Source organism: Pempheris klunzingeri, chromosome 19, assembly GCF_042242105.1.
Source record: "Pempheris klunzingeri isolate RE-2024b chromosome 19, fPemKlu1.hap1, whole genome shotgun sequence".
Taxonomy (NCBI): Eukaryota; Metazoa; Chordata; class Actinopteri; order Acropomatiformes; family Pempheridae; genus Pempheris; species Pempheris klunzingeri.
The window spans coordinates 12,405,787-12,428,228 of record NC_092030.1 but is presented as its reverse complement, the minus strand read 5'-3'; the positions used below and the strand labels follow the sequence as shown (position 1 = coordinate 12,428,228).

Sequence of the window (22,442 nt, the reverse complement as noted above, 5' to 3'; positions counted from 1 at the left end):
AGGTTTTTACAAGCGGTGCCACATACGCGCCTGTTACATAGATGACAGGTGATTGTTACGCATTGCAACAGTTTGAGTATATCCGCATACGTGTGCCACTCACAAAGGTATGTTAGTATAATCCATCTCTGCAATCTGAATGGCGTTTCACGTGCGTCTTTCTGCTAATTTACCCCCCCCAACCAATGACCAGGCCCTGGTGGCTTTCCATCCTCATTGCTTGAGGAACTGAAGTTACCCTGATTAAACCTGTATGCCAGGTAGAGGGCAGTTTGCACATCCCCTCATGGGAACTACTGGTTGTGTTTCTCAGGCACACAAAGTACCTTTGGTAAAAATCTTCTATTTCCATCACCCGGCCCCAAAAGCCTCATCAAGTTCAAAGTTAGTTATTATGAGCATGGGATTTCCAATAGTGCTCATAACAAGTACACACTGGCTGCATGTTGTGGTTTGTTCTGTCAGGCAGCTGCTCAACATTAATCCAAGATCTTTTAGACTGCCAGAGATAAATGATTAAGGAAAACAATTATGTCAGCCCGCTACTGGATCCCTTTATTTTCCGTGTTCCCCCAAAGCATCATTCTACAGAGGGAGAATTTCATAGTGACTTGAAAGCAAAGTTGCTTTTCAACAACATCTCTTACTGATGGGTTCTATTGTCTATGAAAGGCCTTTTTGTGTTCATTATGACACAAAAACAACAAGATAGCTTTTTACACGTAATATGGAGCCAAGACCTTTATTAGTAGGATTTAAGATTTAATTGATATCAATGTTATTATTAATTGAAATAAATTTCACAAAAAAGGGTCCTATGTTGAAGCTGGTTCTCTTACTAACTTCTGAACTCTTTTAAGCACTAAACCTGTCGTTCATGCTTGCGGACCAGAATTGGTGTGTGACGAGTGAGGAGACATTTAAGGTCTGACTTGGGAGGATAAACTACAGAAATGAATATCAGTCCTGTTAGTCAGTGGTTTGTCAGAGATGAATGCTTTACTAACAATTGATTTCTGCAAATTATGCATTTTTGTCGAGAAGGATGTAGACTGCCAACTGACCCATGCACTGAGATAATGTGTGAGACAGTGGCAGCTGCCACACATGAGGTTCTATTTTCACCATTGTCTATATTTATTAATTTGCTCTCAATATATTTTAACTTCTAGATGAAGAATGTTGTCTGTCAGCATGGCAGTCCTGTTTGAATACATTACATTTAGTCATGCTAATATGAAGAGAGGCTATTTGATTTGATAGCCTGCAGTTGAGCAAGTTGTTTACAGCAGTTTGTATTCCACACAGCTTGTGTATTATTCACTTGTAGCAACAATGGATCAGGGTCACTGTTTCTTTCCTGAGGCCCACACAGGATGTGACCATGTTTTCCTTCCCCTCTTTCTTAAGACCTTTGTCTGTCTGTGAGTATCAACGAGGAGTCTAGGAAAAGAATCATGTCAGGAATGTCGACTGGAGCAGCGTCTTCCTCTTGACATGCACCTTTCACATCTGTTGTATTCATCAAGTCATGTCAGTTCACTACCTAGCCCGTCTCTGCACTCAGGGATAATGGATGGTTTGGTTTATACCTTTTTCTCAAGGACTGTACATTCTTAAAAAAAAAGAAAAGTAAAATACATTTCTAAAAGCAAACACATATGGAAACTTGAGTATTTATCAAGATAATATCTGGATTGTGATATTAGATGAGATGTATTGTCAGTAATGGGTTATTGCAATATAATAATATAGATGATATCAGAAAGATTTTATGAACGTGAAAATGAATCCTTAAAAGTTAAGAAATTTACATTAGTGGTGGTGATAGTACAAATTACATTACATGGTGAATCAGTGTGATTCCAAATCTTCCAGATTCACCTTTCCCACCTCCTTTCCCCTGTTGCTCTAAACCATAATTTTGCCACCAGGTCTATTCTCTCTAATCCCATCTATCCTCGACCTCGCCAGTGAAGCCTGACCTGACTAGTTCCATCACAGCTCTCCTACTTAATCCATGTAGCACACTAGCTTAGCTTTGTAGTCCTTTTCTTTTGCCGTGCCACAGCTGCTATGCAATAGTAGCGCCACAATTGACTCTTCCAGCAAAAATTAGCAGGATTGTGTGTGTTTTTGCATGTATGGTTGAACATAGTTGTGTGCATGTAATCCTTTACGCTCCCCTGGGATTTCTTTGGTTACACCAACCAACTGATGGAGCACGGGAAATAGCAATGCAGGGAAAATACGCAAGCTTTAGGCTCTGCTACACTACAAACATTTTGATTTTAGCTCAGTTAAAATAATGTTCATGTGGGTTTTTGTCATGCAATCTCAGGCACTTTAGGGCCTTTAGGTTTTTTCCCTGCCTGTGTGTTGGTGACCAGTGCACCTGGCAGCCTGCAGGGCAGTGAATGAATTTTCAAAAATTATGCTATACACTTATAAAAAATATGCTGAAAAGCGCAATAACCAGAATTATTTGACAGAATCCTGGCACAAGTAAGCAAAAGTATTTTTCTGATTATTTATTTTGTTCCTTATTTTTAATGCAGATCATTTGATGTATTTGTGTTGCAGTGACTGATCCAGACATACTCATTAACTGTCAGCAAGCCTTGGTTAGGTTAGAAATGATGACAAAATAACAATGTGAGTGTTTTTCAAGTAGAGGTCAATGACCATGGAGGCCAAGACAGACTTTGGTATAGTAAACTATTAGTGCAGCTGCAGAGGAAAAGTTGGATGGTTTTGTAATATGTAAACCATAAACACTTTGCAGAAGTCGTTTGTGTGCAAATATTCTTTAAAATGGTAATTCGCTATTTTTCAGTCCATAAAGGAAATGCACGATTTTTAGCTTGGATGATTTGCCTAAAGGGTTATTATGTTAATTTCCCTGGTGTATTTCCAGTGAAGCAGCTCACCCTACATAGTTTATCAGATAGAGATGTAAAATTAATGGTAAAAAAAAAAAAAAAAAGCACTTGAACCTGGTTGTCATTGTTTCATTTCAAATCCAGTGCACTAGACTAGAGTACGGTACTTGCAGACTGCACCATGTGTGATTTAGCTGCCGTAATGTTAAACTGTTAATTCAATAGTAATGGTTATCCCCTATCCCCAGATCGTTTGGTTTGTTTTTTTTTTCTTTTCAATTACAGAACACCTAATGAGTTAGTTCTGTTTGTGATCTGATGTTAGTCCAATTCCTAATGAGAAGAGAGCTTTCTCTCAGTGAGCGTGCTTCACCAGTGCAGGCATCATTGGCATTAAGTTTTCATGCTACGAAAGGGACACTGTAGGGTGGAATACTTAAAACCTGCTCTCTCATTACAGTGACAGAGTAAGAGGTCTAATGTTGCGTAGTTGGAATTACATGAGATGTTTCCCTCCTTCATTTTTTGTCTGTTACATGTCCATCGCCATTCAGTGCACACTGTCCCGGTTTTCCTGTCATGTCTCTCTAAAAAACAGACGGAGCTGCCTTTCTTTTACAGACACAGAGCCACCATATACTTCTGATGCTGCAGTTTCGAATTTCTTACTTCCTATTTCGGTGTCTGGAAGGATAGAGAGTCCACTGAATCAAAAGAGGTCACCAGAAGGGTAGCACCACAAGCTTAAAAACATTTCTGCTAGACCTACTGGCAGTGTGACTCTTTTTACAGTCTATTTATTCATCTTCAGAAATAATCTGTCCTATTATATAAGTAAAAGAACAAGGGCTCATATGACGAATGACCCATAAATTATCTGCAGGGGGTTTGCACTGGTTGTTGAATAAAGCCAATGACTCAAGAATCAGGCTTCGCCAGGTGTTGATGTATGTGATGTTCAGAAAACTTACCAGTGTTCCTCATCAGGAGCTGTTTGAACACCTGTTGACACTGTAATTTGTCAGTTGAAGTTACACATTTCCAAAGTATAAGTTACTCGATTGTTCTCATTTGACTGCAAATAGACACGGATTGTTTGTGGTGTTATATGAGGGGACTGGAAAGAACTAGTAGTGACGATTGTTCTGTCATCCACACAGATATCTGTCATAGTGATTCAGGGGTAGAGGCAAACTAAGGGCGACGGCCTCAGGCGCAGTTTGTCTGTGTATGCCTGTTCATCTGTCTGTCTGTGTTGCATGGTGTAAACAGTAGCCTGACCATGCTTTTGTTTGCTGGGCAGTGAAACAAGTGGCAACGAATCCCCTCCCAGGACACAAGTTCCTGCAGGACACAAGCTGACAAAAGGAGATATGACTGCCAATCAACACTGAAAATCTTAGTGTGCTTTCTACATATTCCATCCATCCATCATCTATACCGCTTATCCATCAGGGTCACAGCGGAGCTGGAGCTAATCCCAGCTGACTTTGGGCGAGAGCCTGATTTTGTTTATTAATGATGTTGTGTTTAAAAGTGCCTTAAGAGTCTCATTACTAGAGTAATGTATGTATTCATGTCAGCCCAATAAAATTTTAGTTGCTTTTTTTGGCTTCACTTAAAATTATAGTTTACAAAGGAGCCTAAAGAAAATGGAAAAATACCCATCATGATTCCCCAGAACCCAATCTAACGTCAGTACATCTTGTTTTGCCCAACCAACAGTCGAAAACTCAAATATATTTAGTGTGCTACAATGTAAAACAAGGAAAAGTAGCATTTTGTCACTTTTGAGAAACTAGGACCATCAAATGTTTGGTGTTAATGCTTTCAAAATTGAAACCATGAAAATGATTAATGAATCATTAATCATTATAGCTCTAGGAGAAAACAAGAAGTGATTCACATTCTTTAAATGTGAGACAAAACACTGGGGATTGTCTGATTATGAGTTCATATTTTGTCCCATCTGAGCTGCATTAATAAGCTGTTGTCACACTTACATGTTGGCTCCAGGTCCATAAAAAGTCTTAAAATGTCGTCAATTCACATTATGTAACAAAAGGCCTTCAAAAGTATTAAATAGTCATAATATTTATTGAATCCCATAATTCACTCCAAGAACAAAATGCCTGAACATTTAATCTTTGAAATCAGTTGAGACTGTATTGAACTGGTAACCTATGCGGTCCGCTCACAGAACTGACAGAGTGGACTTTTAAAAAGTTTTTGCTATTCATATGTGCAAATGTTGTCCCCTTGTGAGCACTGTACGGTCTGTCTGGCACGGAGGAGCTAGCTACTTAGCTAACCTGCAGACTCTCTACTTACTTTACTTTCTCCAAAACTTTCTCCGGGGCTTCCGTTTAGCCAGTATTTCAAAGTGAGTTTATGTTGCTGCACCCGTCAACTTGAACTGCTGATTTGCATCATACGCTCTCTCGCACACTCAAAATGTTATTATGAAGAACAATAAATAATGTGTAGGAAACACTGCCGGTATCTAATTGTCCAACTCCACCAATATTTGACAGATATTTATTGCAAAATTGGCCTTATTTCATCCGATGGATGTTTAAATTGCTCATTTTCTTTCCCATATCCCTATTCCCCACCCGCAGCCCAGTGTTCTGATAGTCAGCTATATCGAGTCTGCAAAGGCGGCGGTGCAGTTTGGCTTCTACCAGAAGACAGAATGGAAACCAGATGACTCCATGATAGCTGTGGCGGTAAGTACACCACGCCAGCATCTCATCTCATATTTGCAGTTTGATTGATGTCCCCGATCCATGTCTTGTATTGCGTATTGTCAGTACAAAACAGTTAAGAGCATTCATTATTTGTTTACTTATTACAAAAATAGTACATTTATGAGAAATATTGAGAAATTCTGTCCTCAAATGTTACAAATCAATAGAAATTCAGTATTACAGCATTATTAATCCACCAGAAGTCAGCATCACTGACTATGTTTCGTATAATTGTAATGTTAAAGCAGAGTAATTATATGCACATCACGCAGGTGCAAGGCTATCAGTCGACGGCCTCAATGAAAAAGAGGTAACACGTGCACACTCGCTCCATGCAGCAAAAGCATTTTTATTACTGACAACATTTCAGTCCCGATGAAGATCCAAGTAAGACCGAAACGCTGTCAGGAATAAAAACATTTTGTGGCATGGAGCGAGAGCACAGGCATTACCTCTTTCTCATATATCTGTAATGATTGTCATTAGATCTACCATTCATTAATATCTCTTATAAGTAAGGTGCTATTGTAGTAGTATCACTATTTTTTTACATCACAAGTCAGAAAATGTCCTTTCTCATTCTCTCCTCTGTTTTACCTTTTTGGTTTTCTCTCTACTCTGTAGCACTAATTCTGTCTCCAATCACTTTGTTACCACTTTGGTTTATTGCATGTGAAGTTTCAGGCAGCAGGTAGAAGATGGTTCAGGAATGGATCCGGATCCTTTCCACAGTTCATGACCGTAGAATGACCATGACAAATGCTAGAAAACATTTCTGTAAACAGCAGAGCTTGTTCTACTTTCCTTGTTGTACTGAGCTCCAGATACTCCCGTGGCAATGAGAGCGGAACTGAAACACACTCCCTGAGCTCTCGACATCATGTTACATCTTCACTTTCAATCACACACACATCACACTGTGAGCAAAGATGTGACATCAGTGTGAAGCTAGTGAAGTCCTAAATAACTGTAAAGCTAATGGAGAATAAAGGAAATATGATTTAATGGAAAAAGATGAGAGAGAAGTGTAACTGACTCAGCAGGAATAGTCTTGTCAATTGCCGGTCTCAAATGGGAGCAGCATGGGCAACTTGAAGTAAATGTTGACCATATGATCTGAGAGACCAACCAACTTATTTGATTAATGTTACTCCAGGTTTTTCCTAAAATGATCAGAATTTATTATTTCAGCATTTAGAAGATTTAGATTAAATTTCTTGACTTACTGCAGGTTTCAGGTGTGGAAGAAAGGAGAAAAAGCATGTATGATTCCTGAAGACAGACATGCTTGACGTGGATAGTCAGGTGTGCAAGGAGCTCCAGGCTTAGTGCTGCCAGGATGTATTGACTACTTACTAAACAATTGAAGCTCTACATCAGGTGCTTTAGGTGAATACTGCTGTATTTGACAGTGTACTACTGGCTGTCTCCATTACTAACAGTCAGGGTCTATTAATGAAATCCTCCAGGCAGAAACTTGGAAGACCTAAAGTTACTTGATGCAGAACTGTGACAGACAAGTTAGTCAAGATACATGAACGTAATTTTGGGATGTCTTGTGTGTAATTTGGCTGCACTAAAAGAGGTAGGGATGAAAGGAAATACTGAGGGGGGTGGGGGGCAGAGTTACCATCACCAAGGCGCCAAGAGGTCATGGTGCTAAAATTTTCTATTGTGGTGTTATGTCTTTATGTCATTAATGTCTTAATTGTCTCCTTAATGTGCCCCAGGGGACGAAGAGGACACAAGTAAAAGTAATGGGCTTGACAGCAACATCCTAAAATTGCCTAATGGCAGTGATTTCTCTGCAGTCAATAAATCAATAAAGGCCTTTGAGATTATATTTGGATGGTTCAGTTACACTTTGCTCCCTACTTTGTCCTGAGCTGATCACTGTACATTCTATCTGACTGTGAGTCAATCAACTCAGAGTGAAACAGTAGTTCTCTATCAAACAGGTTGTTGTTCTTTCGCTTATCAAAAACAGATGTTTACATTTTAGCATTAATGTCATAACAGTGCTTTCAAAGACGACAGAGAACCTCCTTTGGATTATAAATTGGTTATAGAGTGGGCATCAAGTTACCTTTGCCCTGGAACCTTATTCTAAACAGGGCAGGCTGTGGCTGAGCACTATATATAAAAATATATAGTATAAAAGATTATAGCTGACTAAAAGGAACTATCCACCTCGGCTCTTTTCGGAGGTATGTATCGTAATTTAATTTTGTTATGTGCTTTGCAAATCAATTCAAATTTACCCAAATGCTGAACCTGTTGAGGGGAGAATACTCATATATAAATAATCATAAAATAGGTGCTGCAGGACTTCTCTTCCTGTCATTATAGCCTTACCTTTATTGTGCTCTTAAAAACAGCTACCAGCCAAATAGATATGCAAATTATCAGCCCACAGAGCTTAAAAGACGTGATTTTTAAAATTCATGCTCATTTCCATGGAGATGAAATGAGTACTGTATGTTCTCGCCAGCATGTTTCTGCAAGCCCACACAAGCTCATTGATGTTAGTTTAGCCAGACCTTTCCTCCGCTGTCATGTCTTCAGTCGGATCATCAAATTGCTTGCAGTTCAGATCCCTGACCATGTCTATCACCCAGGACATTTAGATAGAATTGTTCATGATTAGGTAAAATAAGCACTATTATCATTTTCAGTTATATATAACAGGCAGAAAATCAACATAGCTACATTGCTTTAAAGCTTAAAGCAACATTACCCATGATATATATTTTGACAGCGGCACTGGCTTTGAGTCAGCTCTTTACAACACAGGTTCCACTGACATCAAGACCAAAACAAGCGTAATTTACACATAATATGGCACAAACAGTGTCTTTGCTCAGAGAGACACAGCAGGTTTGGATACCCTCAGGGAACAGAGTGTCCCTTAAGGCAGCAGAGTGCATCATGGCTGGGTTTATAATGGAGTTGGTATTTATTTTCAGGACAGAATGCAAGTCCCTCTTATCAAGTGTAATCCCACGTAACGAGCCCGGTTTGTGCCGAATCAATATGGTGATGAATGCTGCGAGTTCAGCGAAGGAACAGATGGATGCTGCATCTGTCAAACATGTTAAAGCAGTCAAAGAAGCCTGAGCACTGGCCGTGGAGTCAGAAACCGTATACAGTATGTATGCATGCGTGATACAAGCACTGATTCACCTGGTCGGTGTTGCTTGTAATCTAATGCCTTCGTTTGGAAATGAGATAAACTGAATGAAAATGTTTCTCATAGTAGTTATCATCTACTGCAGTTTCAGTAAATCCAGGGTATAGTATTGAAGTCGGCCACATATTACTGGTTCAGGATATTTCCTGTACAAATGTTTTTGTTCTGTGGTTTAGCAGATTCACCGTGGACAAGCCCATTTATTTGGTTTCTTTTTATATGATTTCTCTACATAAGATGTGCAGGGTCAGAGTGTTATACATAAACTTGGAGATTGATCATATGGCTGCTTTATACTAACACCAATTGATTTATCTGATTAAAAGCAGGCATGCAGGCTTCAACAAGGATTTTAGTATTTCCCTTTTTTATGTATGCTTCACCAAACACCTTAACCCAGCCAGTCCTACATCTGTTTGTAACAACTGCAAGGAAATCCTGTCAAGGACGTAAGAGATTGTTTAGAAGTTAGTGTGGCAGAGGGCGGTACATGTTTATCCCAAAGCACCACCACCACTTGTCCTTGAAGCCATTCTGCTGAGCACACTGTATCACACACACATACAAATACACAATGGTTTATTGTCACTGTGAATGTTATAGAGTGTTTGAAGCAAAAGTGCAATCTTTTATAACAAAGTGTAGGAAATCTAGTTGTACCTTGCTCAGAAATGTCCAGACTATTGGCAAAACAATGAAGACATTGTTTGCTGAAATACAATCTCCAGAGACGTTTCTAATGGTGTCATGTAAATGCTTTGACTGCCAGGTCATGTCGGCAAAGAAATGGCAGACTGATTGGAGGTAGAAAAGACATAACACCACAATAGAAAATTTTAGCACCATGACCTCTTGGCGCCTTGGTGATGGTAACTCTGCCCCCCACCCCCCTCAGTATTTCCTTTCATCCCTACCTCTTTTAGTGCAGCCAAATTACACATGAATGAATGCTGTGAATGTGTCTGGTAAAGCAGTAAGCCAGGCTCTGTCCCAGGCCCACCCAGCCAATCACAACAGGGAGCAGGTGGAGGAGTTACTAGGGGACACTCGTTCACTCACTTCCTGGGCTCCACAAACACAGGGTTGGGTTCTGACTTGTGACTGGTAAAAAGTATTACATTTTATTTTGCTTTGGGGGGGACTGGCTTTACCCTGTGTGTGTGTGTGTGTGTGTGTGTGAGAGTGAGTGAAATGTGTTCCGATGGTCCATTTACGTGTCAAAAATGTGTATTGACTGGAGCAACCATTGTCAAAACCACAAACTACATAATTTCTCACCAAAATCCCTCTTTAATGCCTGCAGTGTTGCAGCCTAACTGTGAGCTGCAGCCTCAGTTATAGTGAGGCTTTTATGCTCTCATTATCCTTTAGTCCCTGACAATTAACTCAACTACAATCATTTCCTTTTAATCAAAATCTATATGCCCTTTGGGGGAATGTCTTCGGTTTGTATGGTGGTTTACTTTTCTTTCCTTTCCTTTCCTTGAGGTCTATAGTCTTATCTAATAGTCTTTTACAGGAAAACTGTTTGCATTTTCAGAATTCCTGAAAATGAAATTAAGTTGGGGGAAAAAAGGACCAGTAATCTGAGGTTTAAAATGTGAAGGTGTACTGCAAGCATTCAACAACAGAGTTACTTAAGCAAAACTAACGCTGACTTGTACCGAAATAAGATCAAAACATCGTTTGATGGCTGTGCTTGAAATTCTGAATCTCTGTTACCTTTTGCACTCAAGAAATGACTTTGGCTTTGGCTTCCACAGCAGACATGCCCACAACTTCAGTGGTAGGAAATAACGCAGCTGAAACTGTCAAAGTAACTGTGCTCAGTCCGAAAGAGGGTTGTTTGCAAATTACCCACAGGCTGTGTGATAACCTGTTTTTTTTTTTATCTCCAAGAAGCCATGACTTTTCTCACCCTCATTAGCCTCGTAGTTTAATTCTAGGGACTGTTCGGCAGTAAAGGCCAGCATCAACCAGGCAGTAGTCCTTACTTCAGCTACCAGCTGTTTCCCAGATGTTTGGCCGCTCACACACCCTGCAGACCTTGAGGCTAACGTAATCACCCTCCTAAACCATAGCTAAGACTATCTTTAGCTGTGTGTGTGTGTGTGTGTGTGTGTGTGTGAGTGAGAAACAGCTAGAGCAATTCACAGAGCGAGATGGATGGACTTTTTTGTGAGGCAGCAGTCAAGAAAGGATGAAGTTTTTCAAACGGGAAATACTTCTTAGCATTTAGCTCTTCTTGTGTGTTTTGGGATCTGTCCGAGGCCAAAATGTTCCCTCTCTGTTTTTAGACTCTCACTCAGCAGTACTCAGGAAAGTGTTTTGACTTGTTTGGTGACCACGAATGTGGTGCAATTATCTATGGCGTAGACGTAGTTCCACTTATATACAATTATATATGTTTAGCTTACATACATTCAAGCATTGTAAAACATTTTTAAAAAGAATAACACAATCAAAAATCCAAACATTTTACTGATATATTTTCTTGTTTAAAGAATATTTGAAAACAAAAAGCAGACACCTAACATTGCCGAGTCAGTATTTCTGCAGTATTTTATATTTTTGTAAATAAATGCAACCCCCAGTTTCCTGTCTTATCTCTATTACACATTCAAGCATCCATCAGCTCTGCAATAAACATCACTTTGTTGAGAGTGTATCAAGGAGGCGTTTCACCTCTAGATATTTGTTAAGCTTTACTTTGTGTTGTGGCTGTACTGAATTAGGTGTCCTTTTTTACTGTACAGTTTTATCTGATAGTTAATTTGGTTTTTGGCAGATTTTTCTGCCTAAAGTAGCAATAATTATTTTTTAATCAATTTCAGGTCTAAACTGCAAGGCATTTGTAACCATTATCCTTTGTTAAGTTTTCCCTGGACAATAATTTCATGTAAGACTGTTCTTTTGTTCTTCTCCCAACACAGCTGTTTACCCAAAGGGGGAGAACAAGATTTAGCTATGTATTGCACATAAATCTCTCCATGTCAGAAAAGATAGAGCTGTACTTCAAAGTAATGGCACTGTTGAGTGATTTGTCTGTTGCTCTCCTCTCCATTCCTCCTCCAATTGTGTCGCATGTGGTCATTTGTTTTAAAAAGTGCACTTAATTTCAGGGAACCACTGCAGCTATCCAGAGGCCTGTGTGTGTGGACCTCTGGAGCGTGTTTAAACATGCAGAAGAGGGGCCTCAGCACACTATTATATGGTGAACAGATTTCTGCTGACTTGCCACTTTCTCTGCAAAAATCACTGACTTTCATTCTACTTGCAAGCCTGAACTGGAATAATCACCAATGAGCACTTAGTCAGTCCTTTGATGTTCCCCTTTTTCAAATGCAGCATCCAGTCGTAATAGTTTGCTTAAGCAGTGCAGAAGTGCCAACTGAAGAAGAGGAAGTGTGACATGATAAGAGTTAAAGCCCCACTCTTGAGTCCTATAATTACAGTATTAGCTATTGTGTGCTGCACACATACCAGTTATTGAGTATGTGTTTGTGCCCACATGACAATGAGTTATATGGGAAATCCAGGTCAAAGCAGGACATCATAAAACCCATTTTTATTCACTGCAATAACCTAGTTATTCTGAAACCCATGTTTACATGCATTTGAGCAATAATCACATTTCTCCCCTGCTCCTTATCTTATTTTTTTAAAGTTAACTTTTTTTTTGACTTAATTAGTGATAGTGTCGTTTGGTCACAGTCTTTCGTCAGTGTTTGGCCTGATTTTTAATTTGGCATCAAATCTATGCTATAGATATGGCATAGCCATGTTCCCTGCCCAGTAGCCTACGCCATAGCCTGACATGCACTTCCCCAGAAATGCAGCTACACATCGAGGGGACAGCTGTGACAACTATGATTGGTTCATTGCATCCATTCAAGCACAGAAAATTCATCCTCCTCCTCCCTCAGTTGGTTCAATGGTCGTACATACGATCTCCCCTCTTTTCCGCGTTGCAGTAATTTCAGTAAAAGTAACTGTTCAACATTTATCAGTTCCACACAAGTATAAATGCTCACAAGGCGTAGGCCACTTGTGAAGGCTGTGGCATTGGCTTTTTGTACATTCAATGCAGAAGTATAACGTTGGCTTAATGTTTAAGTGAGAGAATAGGCCCTGTTCTGAGAGTGTTTATTTACTGTGCACATATGTCTTATATGTGTTTCCTGCTGCTCTGCTGCCACAGCGATGCACTCTGTCATATTGAGTACTGGTCACTGACAAAACGGTGTGCATATGTCTGTTTTTTAGAGTGTATATTTTATAGAGTGGGATCTCTGACTGGCATTGCAGCCCTATATCTGCAGTGGACACTGAGATCCTATTTTGCTGGCTCATGAAAGACTCTTGAGAGAGTAGGCTACCACCGGCTGGTTCAGTAGCTGCAGCTTTTTGTTGCTGTCCCCATTTGTCAGAGGACATGAGGGAAAACTTTTTAAACTTCCCCCCACACTGACCCACTGGGTGCATTTCGCCTTTCGAATCTCACTGCTTGTGTCTTCATTACACTTAGCTGGCAATGACTCGTGTCCTGCCTCCTCCTGTATCGTTATCTCTGCATGTGTGAACGTACCAAGAGCACCAGGAGTCCTGGAGACATGGGAGACGTCTCTCTCTTTATCTCCCATTCATTCACAGTTCTCCATGTATCTGGTGTCTGACAAGATGAGTCGAAGAAAACCTAATCATAGTCCCATGACAAGATGAATGGGTATGTGAATGCTTTCATGTATCTAGTGTGATCAAACTACAGACGAAAGGGGCCCAATAGTTTTCCCACCCCTCCCATCTTTGATACTTCACTGTGATATGATGAAGTAGAATGCAAGTGATTTACTTGTAATGGAGTATTTTTGGATTGTTGTATTTGAACTTTTACTTAAGTGAATGATCTGAATTTTTCTTCCACCCTTGCAATTAAACCATGGACAAAAACATTCACTGCAAGTAGGTTTTTGAATTTTAGCACTGGAATGGCCCTGGAAAGAACTGAGAATAAAGACATTCTTGTATTTTGTTTGTTTTTATTTAGTTTTATCATTTTAATATGGAAAAGAAGTGTGTTTGTAACAGATTTAGCGTGTCTAAAAATGTCACAATGTCTATTTCGATGTAGAACTGGAACCAGATGCAGTTTAGAAAAATGGTAAACATTTCCTGTTGTTAAAATAGCAAATGGAGTATTTTGCAGGCATGGTGGAGATACAGGAGTGCTTTCGTGGACTGCATGAGCATGTTATTCTATATTAATCAACTAGGTCATCGTTAGGAGACTGCGTCCTACTGTGAGCATCTCCAACTATATATAGTGCTAATGTGAATATGATGAAGTGGCTATTTTATTGCTTCGACTTCAGTGCACAATGACCTTTCTCAACACACTTAAAGTCAATATAACATCGAATGCATTTTATTTGAGTTTTCTTATCTCAGTCTGATTTACTTACACATCCAATTAAACTATAATAGAGTCCATTTATCAGTGGTTTGTGTCACAGACTGCATGTTTCTTTAGAAGTGGGCCATTTTGTGCATATGTGCAATGTGTTGCTTTTATGGTTTTAAGCAGTTTGATAATAACATGGAGGTCTTTTTGTACTTCCTCCTGTAAAATACGTTAACTTCAAGTACTCTCAACAACTTCAACTCTTACCCTCAACAAATATTTGAGCAGTAATGTTTGCATATTTGCATTTTATTTTTTTTATTTTTTTAACATAATTTGTGCAAATGGCCACAATCATAGTTAACGTTTCTCTTTATAAAAGATATTATCAGTCCACAGAATTACCCCATAAATTATATGTTGAACCTCTATGTAGACTTTTCAAATTGAGATGTACAGTATTTTGTTTTAAAGGTTCTCCATAGAGCATTTTAAACATTAATATAGCAGTAAACAATCGTTTGCTATATAAAGAACAGTGTAGTAATGCCTAGAATGAAGTCAAACACGCTCTATGGGGCGGCTGTGGTGGAGATGGAATGGGTCGTCCTTCAATCGCTCGATCCCCGGCTCCTTTAAGTCAGCATGTCGGCAAGACATTGAAGCCCAACTTGCATCTGAAGCAAAGCTTCAGTGTGTGACCGTGTGTGGAAGAATGGTCTCCTCCAACATAGACTCCTGGTGGGAGCATGGGGGGGAAGGGAGGCTCACATTTGTTTTGGTCGGAGAAGCTGAGATCCCACATAGAGAAACTATCAGAGACAGTCTTGGCAGAAGCAAATTAGACTAACTTTTGAATGACTGACGATTAAAATGTGTTGTCTTTCTGCAATAGAACTCCTGTATGTTGTAGTGTTGTTGTTTAGCTGTTTTTGCCTCTGTAGCTCATTAGCAGCTATTTGGAACTTCACGCCTACTGATGGGTTTAGCAGGCCTCAGTCTGGCTCTGTCCTCTCTCTGGCTGCTCTTTTCTAGCCAAACTTCATGTTGCTGCTGGCTTCACCCTGTCACTGGTTTGGACTTTCTCATGGCTATGGTAATGTGTTGCCCTGCTATTAACAACACTATCACCACACTAGAAAAGTCAAGAGTTACTACAGTGCGCTGCTATCAACTATGAGCTATACAATGAGATATGCAACTATAAAACATTGCTGTTTAGGGAAGCACAACTAAATAAAACACGGTCAACAGGAGAATCATGATTTTGTGTGTTGAAATCACTCTGGTTCTAGGCAGTTGTGTAGCATAGCAGAAGTGTTTTTATGTAGAGCCATTGCGAAACCATGACACATTACTGCTTACAGTGGAGTTCAGATCAGGTTTCGTGTCAGGTTTCAGTCAAGAGGCTCAATTTCAGCAGTTTCCCTGACAGCACTGTCTGCATGTTTGTGTGTAGCTGTGGAAAAAGCACTGTTGTAATATTGTACTTGCATACAATAGTATATAATAATATTTTGACATTATAGAGCCTCTCCACAGAAATGACCCTTGAGCGTGTGTGTTTGAAGTGTCTAAAATGCTGACATGTTTTTTAGTGTCATTAACGGAGTAACAGCAATAGTTCAGATCTGCATATACTGTAAATGAGCTTATGTCAGTACAAAATTATGCAAAATCTAGTTTCTGGCCAATGGAAATTCAATTTCCAAAATGACCAACTGGCAGCTCAGTCTGTTCAGGATTGTGCAGTGCAGGAAAATGTCAAGCGTATCCTGTGCATGCAAATATCTTCTTGTTACCAAGCACATATAGATACAGAGTTATTGTTTGTCTAGCGATTGAGACTCTTTCTTTCTTTCTCTCTTTCTTTAAAGCACCAGCATGATTAGTCAGCCCTATTTTAGCAGGGAAACACAGTGTAAATGATGTGAAGCTGTCAGCTACTATTATTGAATTGCAGTGACTGCAGTTTCAGACAAATCTGTGCCACCTATCATTGACTAGACCTACCGTTTACTGAATTTCCTGTCCTCTCAATAATTTTCCCTCTTGATGACTAAAACATTTGAAATTCAAATAAGAATGTACTTTTAGATTCCCAATCACTTCCTTATCCATTCTTTCCCCTTATGTTCTCTCTCAAACATGTTGTGGTTATTGGTGCGCTCTGTGTCTGTTACTTCTCTTTCGATCCCTCTGACTGGTAACAAAACAATGGCTGCGCAACTACCTGTATGTGTTGTTTTTTTTCCTTTGTGTTTTTTAATTACAGTCCTGTATCTCTGTTTTCAGACTGCCAAAGGCTACATCCTCTTGTTTGATGTGCTGGGAGGAGGGGATGACAAGTACCTCTATGAGCCTGTCTATCCCAAGTGAGTGCAGCACACATACACACTCATTGATACACACATGCTCAGGTAAAGGAAGCAGAATGGGGCTAGTTATAGCTTGCAGGGAGTCATTTGTCCGTTTAACCATTGTTATTGTACATCCTGCATCAATCTTGAATCACAGCATTATTTTATATGAACACTCAGCACTTATTCCCTTTTTGTGCTTTGCGCCCCTATGCTTGAGACCAAATATGTGATACATACTTTGTTGTGGTTATATGGTTGACACAGGTTGGTGCCTTCTGGGAAGGCTTTCCAAACAGCCTCTGACCAAAAGTACACAAAAGTATGCACACATGCGTGTCTGCATGCTTTTCTGTCCTCCTTTACTAATCTTTCCATCTCAGCGCTTTTTTGCCATTATGTCGACAGTGTGTGTGGATGTGTTTCGCATTCCTAGACAGCATACCAGCAGAGGTCGGACATGTCAGGGCATATTCAATTATCTTTGTTGAAATCTTGAAATACAACACATTTGTGACTCAGAGCTGACAGTTTTCCTCGTAAATCAGTTAAACTACTATCTATATTTTTCTTAATGTATTTGCGTGTTGCACAGAGGAAGCCCTCGCGTGAAGGTGACCCCGGGTTATAAGGAGGAACAATGTGCCCCCGCTCTGTCTTTAGAGATGAAGAAGCCTGTGGATTTGGAGGCCCCCATCACCAGGTAGGTTAAGCTTATTGTCCTCTTATCTCTTTCTGTTCTCCCCCCACCCTTGTGCTTCACCACTGTGTACATTTTCATGAACAAAAAGTTTCATTTAATGGTCTGCTAATTCTGCAGTCTGCTAATTTTCGGTTTCATACTTGTATGTGGAAGTCTTACTACAATACATTTAGATGGTTTAATGTTGACAAAACATTTTTTTCCCTCATGCCATACATGGATGTTTTCAGCCTCTTTCTGCATGCTCTGTTTTAGAAGAACAGAACAGTCTGTGAACTATAATCGTGCCTTTGGCATCTTTGTGTTAACAAGAACTGGTGTTGCTGGGGAAAAAACAATGGTGGACAGCGAGGTGGATTCAGGAGGTTTTCAGTTGGGGTTAGTCAGACTGCTGAAGGGCTAAAGGAGGTCACATACACTACTCACAAAAAGTTAGGGATATTCGGCTTTCAGGTGAAATTTCAGGATGAACCTAAAATGCATTCTAAACTTTCCAGGTGAACTTAATGTGACCTTCTCTAAACTTTTGAATGTCCAACTGTTCAGTGTTTCAGTACTTTTTGCACAAGTTGCTGTTCTCTAACAAGAAGCTTAACAGCAAAATTCACAACAGGTTTGATCCATGAATCGACCAATACATTTCCTGCTTCAGTTAGAATTGGTATTTAAACAGTCCTCCTCATCATGCTGTTCACATTCTGACATCATGAGACCAAGACGACACCTAACAGTTGATCAGCAACACCTCGCCATTGCGAGGCTTCAAACAGGAAGTCCTCAGACGGAGGTGTTCACTGAGCTTAGAGGGTCATCAGGAGGTTGTAACAGTGATACAGAGTGACTGGAAGAGTCACAGAAAGGAGAGGAGTGGACGTCCTTTGGCTACATCCCAATTTATTGAGACACTGAACATTTTTTGTTGTGGTATACCCACCACTGTTGTTAGATTTTCTTTCAATAAATTGTTTGAGATGAATAAAATTACCATTGCATGCTTCTACTTAAAAGCCCTACTTTCATGATATAATGTCACTGTAGCATTCACTTTTTACATTTTCCATATATTTCACCTGAAAGTCGAATATCCCTAACTTTTTGTGAGTAGTGTATATGAAACAGTATGTGTTCACACACTTTTACTGAAAGATGGAGAAGCAGGAAAGAGAGGGGATGGTCTTTTCTCTGAATTTGGCAGCCTCTAGATGCATATTTATGTTGAAAAGGCATTTTGCGTAATATGGGACCTGTAAAGTCTTGTAAATTACACACAAGCAAGATGCCTTCCATTAAAGCTTGTCGCCTAGGCTGACGTCATGATTTAAACAGCATTTACATTTTTGCTCATGCAGTTCACCACTGAGTGTGTTAAGATTTTCCACCATTGTTGCGGCCGTTGAAAGTGATCCTCTCTTTGTGTGTCTGTGAAGGGCATTTGGCTCAGAGTAGTGGCTTGAAAAATTCTCCTCTTCCTCTCATGGAAAGTCAGCACTGACAGTGAGAGATGCAGTGTGAAGCCAAGCTCCTCCTTGCTGTCAGTTGTAAACACAAGAGGCCTGCAGAGAAAAATACATGAATCTGCAGAGATGGAGGGCAGCTGACCGAGGAGAGTGATGGACGAATGAATGGAGGTGGATGGGAGGGTGTGGTGATGGTTGATGAAAGGGTGACAGAAGGAGAATCTTTGATTTCAGTGTGTGTCAGTGTAGGATTTAAGTGTTGCCTGGATCATCCAAAGCAACCTCACACTTTTTGTCATCATTGTTTATTCAGATGATAATAAGGCATTTTGGGTATTTAGTATTCCTGACCAGATTTCATTGCTCTATGTCAGTTTCAGTAATCCTTTTGAGTAGCTCAGCTGCTTGCCATCATTACTCATGACGCTTGCTTATTACACATTCTAAATGAAGTGTTTATTTATTTATTTTTTGCATTTCACAGTCGGCTACATAAAATGAGAATAGGATAAATTTCTTTCTCTGAAAAGGCTTTTTACATTTTAAAATCATTTCCTGTATGAAGATCGGTAAGAGCTATTTAGAAAACACCCTTTTAAACCTCACAGCATTCACAAATAGCATTCTAAGTTTATTCAAGTAAATTGTCTGATTTTCATGTAGGCCTATTAAAAACTTAATGTGCACTGTGACCACGAGATTGTTTATTGCTATAGAAGCTTGTCATGGTTTACATTAGCATTTCTAAAAACCACTTTCCAAATGTGTTAAGACTGATGAGAAGAAAATAACAGTAAGGCCAAGGAACATCACTGGAGTCTACTGCCTCCTTGTTTTTCCCTTTGTGGTGCTGAAGTGTTTACTAGTTTCAGTCCTTTTTTAGTTTCTTTCTGTCTTCTAGTGTTTTTTTGCCTTCCCTGTCATCACCCCCTCATCCTCCAACTTGACGTCTTTGTTCGCTGAGTGATAAGAACTGCTTCTCCAGATTTCTGCTTGACTTTCTCTTTGTCCATATTTTTGTTTATCTTGTCTGCATCTTTCACGTCCTTGTGTTCATCTGTCACATCTCCTCCACTGTCTGCACTTGACAAAGATTATAGGGTAGTCATCTGAATGAGAACAACTCTGCTGGCACTTCACAGGCACAGCTTGATTGTGCAGGAGATGAGTGGGTGTCTCCTGCTGTGAAACTATAGAAAAAGTTGTCGCCTCCTGCACAGTGAAAGTCCACTGTGCTTCACTTCTAATTCTCTTTTTGGTCGTCCTATTGTGCTGTCTTCAGTTTGAGACCTTTCATACTTTTTGGAAGACAATGAAGCACTTTACACACACACACACACACACACACACACACACACACACACACACACACACACACACACACACTCACACACAAACTCTTGTTTTGTTCCGTTGTGCATTAGAAGACAGTGAGACTTGGCACGGGCAGCTATGTGGCCTCATCACAGCTGGCCAGTAAAAGTTTCAGGCTTCACTCAGAGGGCACAGCTGGGTAATGACTAGTCCACTGTTTTCTAACACTGCTGTTTGTTATCTCATTCCCACCCTTCCTACCTACCGACCCTGTCTGTTTTCTTTTACTGCCTCCTCCGATGTTTTTTTTTTTTTTCTTTATCTTTTGAACCTCAATGCCTCAATTCTGTGTTTGGTCTTCTTCTGTCCAGTCTGCAGTCCCTCCAGGAGGACTTGTTGGTGTGTACTGCAGATGGCTACCTCCATGTGCTGCACTGGGACGGGTTAGGCAGCAACGGACGCAAGGCCATCTGCCTCACTACAATCCCCTTCTCGCTAGACCTGCAGTCTGCTCGAGGTTAGAGCAGCAGACTAGATTCTAGCTCACAGTGTAAACCGAAGTTTCCAATCACTTGCAAATGTTGGCAAATAAATTAAGATTCAATTATCTTAAAAAAAAAAAAAAGAAAAAAAGCAGCCACCCATATTATCCAATGTTTTTTTCAATTCTGTATTTGTGTGCATAGGTGGACCCTCTCTGGACCTGGAGGGAGTGTATATCCATTGTATGGAGTATTGTGTGACCCTGGACGGCTTTGCTGTCGTACTGAGTGATGGACGCCTGGGCTTTATCACACCGCTCAGCAACACCATCACCGCAGATGTAAGACTACTCCTAATGTTGACTTTAAAACATGCACATGGTTTACTTAGGGACAAATATAGGATCCAAATCCAGATAATGGAAAAAAAAATATGCAATAGCTGATGAAAGTGTCTAAGTCCTCTTGACAGGGACTTGCAGTTACTTTAACCAGGAAAATCCCCTGATTGCATGCTGATTTTTCTGTTTTGTAATGATAACCGGGCTTTTGTTTCTGGCATGAAGCTCGGCTCAGCAGAGTAGCTAATGGAATTATCTAGCCTTATTCTTAGGTATTTGTGTGTGGAAAAAATCAATTTGGGTATCAGTTAAGGAACAGATAATGGCCAACAATGTAAGTAATATATAAATAGAGGCAAAGGGAAGAAACGGCATTCTCTTGCAATGTTAAACAAATTTTAAGATAAGAGCCGTACATGTCCTTTCTGGTTACAGTAAAGAGCACCAGTAACCTCAGTGAGACACACACGACCATTTATAGAGAACAATTATCCAAAGTGATGATGCAACATGTTCAGGTCAACAGGTTTTCAGATTTTACAAATAGGGCAGCAGAGTATTTATTTTTTTTATTAATATCATGATAATATGATTCAGCACAGGGCTTGCAGCCATTACTTCATCTTGGCAGGATTTAAAGCATAATGATTGTATTGGTAAGCTCTCTTCCACATCCAAACAGGCAATAGGAGCTCACCATTAACAGAATTTAGGCCAGAAATGATGTTCTTGATATTGGAAAGTGGATGTCAAGGTCACCAGATATAAGCGTTAAAATTGTGACCACATATATATAGTCTGCTAATACTGCGTGTTAATTAAGGGATGTGTTTAAGAGAACCAGCAGTTAAAACACGCTCTGCTGACCTGCTGCTGACATCATACACACAATCAGTTGTTTCTAATTTGCACGTTTTCTCGTGTATGTGTGTGTCCAGCAGCTGCAGGGCGTCTGGGCAGCAGATGTGACTGATGGCACCTGTGTGGCTGTCAACAACAAGTACAGACTGATGGCCTTTGGCTGTGCCAGGTACATTTCTGCAAATGTCTCTCTGTCCGTATCTTTGCAATACAGCGATGGGAAGAAAACCTGGGTGTGTGTTTGTTTGCATCCGTGTGTTACAGAGATTGATTGTTGTCCATGTGGTGTGTGTCCAGTGTGAGAATCTGTCAGTTTTTGTTTGCAGAGGCCTACCTAGTGTGTACTTGTCAGAAACTCCTCATGGATTGTGCAATCTGCCAGGTTGGCAGGAATTTCTCTTCCTTGTTGCTCCGTACTCTCCTCCTTCAAATTTTTCAAGTTTCCATGTTTTGTTCCTTACTAAAAAAAAAAACATGGGTACCCACACAGTGCTATAGTTCTTTATGTAATTATTGCCCAAACAGCTACAAGGCACTGTAGGCACTGAAGCAGCATTCTGTTTCTTAAAGTAGCTGTTTCTGATTATGCATTAGCATAGCCATTTTTTGTGTAGCATAGAAAAACGAGATTGCTTATGTATGTAATATCTAGCAAAAAAAAAAGAAAAGAAAACCCAAATCCCAGCAAACAAATATCTGAA

The 22,442-nt window shown here is 39.9% G+C and overlaps 1 protein-coding gene across 1 annotated transcript in view; it reads left to right on the top strand.

Moving 5' to 3' along the window:
- Positions 1-22,442, top strand: part of ric1 (RIC1 homolog, RAB6A GEF complex partner 1) — a 34,125-nt gene that overhangs the window by 579 nt on the left and 11,104 nt on the right. The window contains exons 2-7 of the mRNA XM_070850262.1: positions 5,504-5,611; positions 16,519-16,598; positions 17,179-17,286; positions 20,429-20,574; positions 20,744-20,880; positions 21,819-21,910. Coding sequence (XP_070706363.1) covers positions 5,504-5,611; positions 16,519-16,598; positions 17,179-17,286; positions 20,429-20,574; positions 20,744-20,880; positions 21,819-21,910 — 671 coding nt within the window. The remainder of the gene's footprint in view (positions 1-5,503; positions 5,612-16,518; positions 16,599-17,178; positions 17,287-20,428; positions 20,575-20,743; positions 20,881-21,818; positions 21,911-22,442) is intronic.